The sequence below is a fragment of the Penaeus monodon genome, chromosome 3 (genome assembly GCF_015228065.2).
Source record: "Penaeus monodon isolate SGIC_2016 chromosome 3, NSTDA_Pmon_1, whole genome shotgun sequence".
NCBI lineage: Eukaryota > Metazoa > Arthropoda > Malacostraca > Decapoda > Penaeidae > Penaeus > Penaeus monodon.
Genome location: NC_051388.1, coordinates 17,761,837 through 17,769,336, shown reverse-complemented (window position 1 = coordinate 17,769,336; position 7,500 = coordinate 17,761,837). Strand labels below are relative to the sequence as shown.

At 39.4% G+C, this 7,500-nt stretch overlaps 1 protein-coding gene across 3 annotated transcripts in view; it reads left to right on the top strand.

Moving 5' to 3' along the window:
* The window catches only part of LOC119592795 (tetraspanin-5-like), a 24,160-nt gene that overhangs the window by 2,859 nt on the left and 13,801 nt on the right, over positions 1 to 7,500 (top strand). For all 3 annotated transcript variants that reach the window (XM_037941710.1, XM_037941723.1, XM_037941716.1), the window contains exons 2-5: positions 443 to 680; positions 5,845 to 5,965; positions 6,847 to 6,920; positions 7,123 to 7,197. In XM_037941710.1, coding sequence (XP_037797638.1) covers positions 465 to 680; positions 5,845 to 5,965; positions 6,847 to 6,920; positions 7,123 to 7,197 — 486 coding nt within the window. In that variant the 5' untranslated portion in view covers positions 443 to 464. The remainder of the gene's footprint in view (positions 1 to 442; positions 681 to 5,844; positions 5,966 to 6,846; positions 6,921 to 7,122; positions 7,198 to 7,500) is intronic.

Sequence of the window (7,500 nt, the reverse complement as noted above, 5' to 3'; positions counted from 1 at the left end):
GATAGACGGATAGATAAACAAATGTATAAATATAGACAAATAATTATAAGTATATAGAAATAGACCAGATAGACAGATCCTGACTGATATAAAGACAGAAATATTGATAGAGAAATTTAGATATAGATAACGATATAGATAAACAGATGGATGGATTGACATACAAACACACACACACACACACACACACACACACACACACACACACACACACACACACACACACACACACACACACACACACACACACACACACACACACATACATACACACATACACACACATGCACATGCCCATATGTGTGTATCTATGGGTGTCAATTTACCTTATATCATCTTCGGTAGTTCTACATTTCCACACACATATCTAATGCAGAACCTGTACGCGTATAGCCACCAGAAAGTTTTGAAACAACGCAATGTATTATCGTCTCCCCTGTAGGTTCCTTCCAGCCGCGTTCTCTATGGTCCCCGCGCGTCCTCTGGCAGCGGACGGAGGAACCTCGGCGAAGGAGAGAGGAGAGAGAGAGTGCGGCGGCCGTGATGGTGGCGTTAGCTTAATCTACCGCTCCCAGGCACACACACTGGTCAAAATGCCAGTCAAACGATATAGACGGGATCAGAGTGAAGTCAGCTGCTGCCTAAAATATGTCATATTTGGCTTCAATGTTATATTTTGGGTGAGTACTGCCAGTGTTTACATCCCTCTTGTTGACCTTTTTCTCTCTGTCTCGGGGAACTGTCAAGCTCGATTCCTTGTGCTTATGTGATCCTAAACGCCCACGACCTCGTGATGAAACATGTACGCAAACAGTGTGAATTTCAAGCCAGTGAAGAGTGATTAACAGCGAATTATGTATTTTGTGAAGAAATTGCACGAGAGACAAAGAGAGGACCCGACCGTGTTACCACTTCCTGGACCCTTATCATCGGTGTATTGTGTACCGTTATAGTACTTCCTTGCACGTCCCTTGCCTTGAGTTATGACATTTTGGTGCACTTTGTATGGGAAATTAATTTATTTGTTGAAATTGAAATTTGTAGAGTTGAAATTGATGCAGAAGAAAGTTAATTGATAATATTCCCATTGAAAATTATGGTATAGTATGTTTCCCACAACCGTGTATTACAAGGAAATTTTTGTTAATAGTTACAGTTTCCCATAAACATGTCTTACAAAGAAAATTTTGCATGTAATGATCAGAATGACCAAAGATAGAACAATTTTCATCTATGATATTATTTTAGCAAGTTGATAATGATAAAGTTATGTGATATGAGAGACAGAAAAAAAAAACTAAATGAAATTATGTGAAGGTAATGCTATAGTTAAGTCTGAGATGAGTGGTTATTTGTGTTCTAGATCACATAAATCAGTACTGAACTAAATATCAATAAGGATGTTGAAATTGTGTACGAGTCTGCCACTCCAAATTGTGTGAACTTGGTGGACTACTATCAATAAAACTAATTTTGGGATTCTTCATGTTATGGATCAATGAAAAAAAATATTTTGTAATAAATATGAATGTCAATTTTATTCATATGCATTACCTGTGTCACTATTATATGATATGTTTTTCCCTTTATTTTCTGCAATTCTGGATATGTAAACACTAAAGAACTTTTGGACTATAGTATAATACAGGATCAGTTTGATTCAGGTAGATATATTCAAACTCTTGTTATCCATTTGTACAATATATCTTGTTAATAGACTCTTGAATAAATCTTAAAGAACAGTATTTATATCTATACTTAATTACTATGTCTTGAATGTTTCCAGTGAGACTTTTTATTCTTTGAAAAGAGTGCTCAGACCATTTTCTGTGTCTTTATAATGTATATATTGTTTAAAATTAAAAGAGAACACTTCTATTAGATCCCTTGTAGTAAGGAGTAATGTTCTTTTGTACTCTGACAACTGTTGTGAATCCCTACATTATCATCACAGTTCTGAACACTTTTCATTAATCAAATGGAATAACCAGAAGTCTGTAACATATTCTAAGCTATTTCATTCACTATGTAGCATTATAAGTTATCTATTCATTTGGAGTGAACTAAATAATCATCCTATATCATGCTTATGTGGACTTCATAATGTTAAATTATCTCTTTGTGCTTAATAGCCATAAAGTAGCATCTGTAGAAATTAAGTTAAACACTGTTTCATATATTAAGAAAACATTAATGTTAGTATCTGTAAACTAAGTATCATTATAGCTTTTTCTCACCTTTTTTTTCCTGAAATGTAATGGGTAGATTTACATCTTGTTAATTTGAGATATTTTCTAGAAGGTGTACCATGTTGTCTGTTATCTTTAGTGGCAGTATCTAGTATATTGTATATTACATCAGAGAAGTTTCTGCTTTCCATCTTCTTATGGAAGATTTCAATGCTTATATGGGTTAACTAAACATTTGTTTATAGCTAACAAAGCAGATGGTTACATTTATTAAATTTCATGTAGTCTTGTTCAGCTATTTCCAATGTGATTAATTTTTAAGCAGTTAACTGATGTTTGAAATTATTGGTAAGATTACAGTGTCAACTGAATAAGTCATGTTAAAAGCTTCAAGGCATTTCCTTTTTTACTAAATATCTTAAAATTTCTTAAAGCTAAACATACAGTCTGATATGTTACCAGTTTGTGTATGTTTTCTGCTTATTTGTTAGATGTTTTGGTAGTAGGAATAACTTGCGTATGCTATCCTTACGATCTTAGAATATAATGAGTTACCTAAGCGAGCAGCCATAATTAATGGTAATATATTTCTTTGGATATCTCAGAAGGATGATATCTTAGTCTAAAGGCTTTGAATAAATTCTTTTTCTCCTCCTCCCCTCTCTCCTCTCTCGTCCCCTCTCTCTCTCTCCCCATCTCTCTTCTCTTTCTCCTCTCTCTCTTTCTCTCTTCTTTTCTCTCTCTCTCTCTCTCTCTCTCTCCTCTCTTCTCTCTTTTGCTCTCTCTCTCTTTCTTCCTCTCTCTCTCTCCCCTCTCTCTCTCTCTCTCTTCCTCTCTCGCTCTCTTCTTCTCTTCTCTCTCGTCTCTCTCTCTCTCTCTCTTTCTCTCTTCTATTTTCTCTCTATCTCTCTTTTCTCTTTCTCTCTATCTCTCTTCTCTCTCTTTCTCTCCTTTCCTCTCTCTCTCTTTCTCCTCTCTTCTCTCTTTCTTTCTATCTCTCTCCTTCTCTCTCTGTCTTCTTTTCTCTCTCTCCTCTTTTCTCTCTCTTCTCTCCTTTCTCTCTCTTTCTCTCCTCTCTCTCTTCCTCCCTCTCTCTTCTCCCCTTTCTCTTTCCTCTCTTCCTCTCTTCTCTCTCTTTTTCTCTTCTCCCCTCTCTCTCTCCTCTCTCTCTCTTTCTCTCTTTTCTTCTCTCTCTCTTTCTCCTCTCTTCTCTGTCCTCCTCTCCCCTCTCTCTCTCGCTTCTCCTCTCTCTCTCTTCCTCCTCTCTCTCTCTTCTCTCCCCTTCAGCTCTCTCCTCTCTCCTTCATCTCTCTCTCTCCTCTTCTTCTTTTCTCTCTCTCTCTGCTCTCCTCTCTCTCTCTTCTGTCTCTCCCCTCATCAACTTTCTCTCTCGTCTCATCTCTCTCTCTCTCCCCTCTCTCCTTCTCTTCCTCTCTCTCCCTCTCCTTTCTCTCTCTCTCTCTCTCCTCCTCTCTACTCTCTCCTCTCTCTTTCTCTCTCCTCTCTCCTCTCTCTCTTTCCCCTCTCTCCCTCTCTCTCTCTCTTCTCTCTCTTTTTCTCCCCCCTCTCTCTACCTCTTCTCTCCTCTCTCCTATTTCCTCTCTCTTCTCTCCCCTCTCCTCTTCTCTCCCCCTCTCTCTCTCTCCCCCCTCTCTCTCTCTCTCCCCTCTCTCGTCTCTCTCCTCTCCCCTCTCTCTCTCCCCCTCTCTTCTCTCTCTTCTCTCTCTCTCTCTCTGTCTCCCCTCTCTCCCTCTCTCTCCTCCCCTCCTCTCTCTCTCTCCTCTCCTCTCATCTCCTCTCTCTCCTCTCTCTCCTCTCTCCTCTCTCTCTTTTCCCCTCTCTCTCTTCCTCTCTCTCTCCTCTCTGTCTCCCCTCTCTCTTTTCCCCCCCTCTCTCTCTCTCTCTCCTCTCTCTCTCTCTCTCCTCTCCTCTCCCTCTCCCCTTCCTCCCCACTCCTCCCTTCCCCTCTCCTCTCTCCTCTCTCTCTCTCTCCCTCTCTCTCTCTCCCCCTCCCCTTTTTCCCTCTCTCTCTCGCCCCCTCTCTCTCCCCTCTCTCTCCCCGCTCCTCTCTCTCCTCTCTCTCTCTCCCTCTCTCTCTTCTCTCTCTCTCCCTCTCTCTCTCTCCCTCTCTCTCTCTCCCTTCTCTCACTCTCTCCTCTCTCTCTCCTCTCTCTCTCCCCCTCTCCCTCTCTTTTTCTCTCTCTCTCCCTCTCCTCTCCTCTCTCTCTTGTTGCTTTTCTCCTCTTTCTCTTTTTTATCTCCTTTCATTAAATTTTTTTCCTCTTCTCTCCCTCCTCCTCTCTCCCTCTCTCCTCTCTCTCCTCTCTCCTCTCTCCTCTCCTCTCTCTCTCTCTCCTCTCCTTCTCTCTCTCCTCTCTCTCTCTTCTCTCTCCCTTCGTCCTCTCTCTCTCTTTTCTCTCTCTCTCTCTCTTCTCTCTCTCTCTCTCTCTCCCTCCTCTCGTCTCTCTCTCTCTTCTCTTCCTCTCTCTCTCCTCTCTCTCTTCTCCTCTCTCCTCTCTCTCTCTCTCCTCTCTCTCTCTTCTCCCCTTTTCTCTTCTCTCTCTCTCTCTCCCTCTCCTCTTCCTCCTCTCTCTCTGTCTCTCCCTTCTCCTCTCCTCTCTTTTCCCCTTTTTCTTTTTCTCCCTTTTTCTTTTTTTTTTCTCTTTCCTCTTTTTTCTTCTCTCTCCTCTCTTCTCCTCTCTCTTCTCCTCTCTCTCCTTCCTCTCTCTCTCTCTCTCTCTCCTCTCTCTCTTCTCTCTCTCTTCCCCCTCTCTCTCTCTCTCTCTCCCTTTTCCCCCTCTCCTCCTCTCTCTCCCTCTCTCTCCTCTCTCTCTCTCCTCTTCCTCTCTCTTTCCCTCTCCCCTTTTCCCCTCTCCTCTCTCTTCTCTCCCCTCTCTCCCCCTCTCCTCTCTCTTCTCTCTCTCCTCTCCCTCTCTCCTTCTTTCCCTCTCTCTCTCTCTCTCGTTCTCTCTCTCTCCCCTCTCCCCTCTCCCCTCTTCTCCTCTCCCTCTCTCTCTCTCCTTTTCCTTTTCTCTCCTCTCATCTCTCTCCCCACTCTCCTCTCTCTCACTCTCTCTCTCTCACTCTCTCACAGTGAAAAGTGAAAAGTATAAATGCATAAGATATGAAATAACATACCCTATGGGATTTCATATTTTTTGTGATTACATCATGTTCATGAAGTAAGAATATTATGTTTACGAAAATAAAACTATTGTTAAGTCTTGAGAAAGTTGACAAAGAAATGACATTATAGCTATATAAAAACTGTAGAAATTGTCATTTATAATAGAGGAAGATAAAGGCACAGTGAAAAGACAGGAAAGATTGTGTTGCTGGACTCTATTGTTATGGCTATCAGTTTTCCATCATTAACAGTTGTATGTTTTTCATATTTTCCTTTTTGACCTTCAAAGTCATAGATTACTCAACATTTTTATTTTGTTTGACTTAATGTGCATTATAGATGTTATTTATATCTATTTATTTATTGATGACTTGTAACAAAGAGTGGCCAAATAAGTACTGATGTTCAAAAGTTATTGTGTTCAGGGTGTTAATTAACTTCATAAGTTAGCTTAATTTATGTTAGTAGGGATTACAGTTACTGTTTATTCTCCTGTAGTTATTTTGATATATTCCATATTTCTTCCAGCTGCTGGGGCTGAGCATCTTGGCAGTAGGAGTGTGGGCCTGGACAGAAAAGGACACTTTCAATAACCTGAGTCGGCTCACCAATATTGCCCTGGACCCGGCATTCGTGCTCATTGTAACTGGTAAGTTGGTTAGTTAGGCATTGTTGTAGTCTCGGAAATCAGTTAGAAGTTGCAGGAGTCAGTAGGAAGAGGTGTGCAAATGATGTTAAATCCCCTTTGAAAACTATTTTAATATTATATAAAGCTATGGCTCCCCTTTGTTATGCATATCAGCTTTTTAAAAAACAGTATGCTGAATTAGGTAAGAATATAAAATGTCTTTCAAAGTTTAATATTGGATAAAAATACCATCTATCCGAATACTTCACCAACAAAAATATGAAGTCCTCGAGGTAGGCCGAATTCTGTTTCAACCTGGAGGGAATTTTAAATATGTTATGCTTAGATTGACATTTAAAGTTGTTTCCATAACTTCTCTTGTGATACTAAATGTTGTTGAACTCAAACATCATGCTCATGTTGGATGTTGCATTTGCACATGTTCAGAAGTATTGCATCTGCTTGTTGATCACTGCTTGTATTGAAGAGTTTATATTTTATCGATCTTAATGAGTCCTGTAAGGCTTGTCACAATGATATGTTGTCTGAGGTTAGACATAGATTTTCTATTTGTATCTGTTTGGATATTATTACTTGCATCATTTGATAATTATGCAAGTTTGTTTTAAATTTACCATCTAAGGATCAAATTACTGCCACTTACAATCTAATTGTGATGTAATAAAATTTTCTTGTATATCATAGGAATTAGATACTTTGTTTGAAAGAGAGAGTATTACTAGAACAGAAAGGTACAATTTTCAGCAACCGATCAGCTGACATAAGTATTACTTTCATGAGTAAACAAACTGGCAATGCCATATGATTCATTGCAAGGGAAGTGAAATAGCTAAACATGCAACATTTAATAAATCATTCTGAAATAAAATGTCTCTCTGCAGGCTTGATCACTTTTACAATTGGCTTCACTGGCTGTGTGGGGGCCCTCAGGGAAAACACTTGTCTACTAGCATGTGTGAGTATTTGTATAGCTTGTATAACTTGCTGCTGTATTTTTTTCTTTATCACAGACTGAGGAATTGGTATAATTCATTTAATAATGAAAAGCTATGCATTTTTTAAATATCTGGTTTATAATTTCAGAGATGATGATGATGATGATGATTTTTTTTTTTACACAGTAGTGTTATTAATTTTTCTGATTTGTTTTTCCACAGTATGCCATCTTCCTTGCCATCCTGCTACTCTTAGAAATGACTGCAGGCATCCTTGGCTTCATTTTCAAAGATTGGGTACGTATGTTCAAGTTGTGTAGATTTTTTTCTTCTTCCTTTTTTCCATAGAAGTAATTAATTTTTATTTATTTATTTTTTATTTTTATTTGCTTATTCATTCATTTATTTATTTATTTTGTGTGTGTGTGTGTGTGTGTGTGCGTGTGTGTGCATTTGCGTGTGTGTGCATTTGCGTGTGTGTGCATTTGCGTGTGTGTGTATTTGTGACACACACACACACACCACACCACACACACACCACACACACCCCACACAAAACACAACACACACACACAATCCACACACGCAATACCACACACG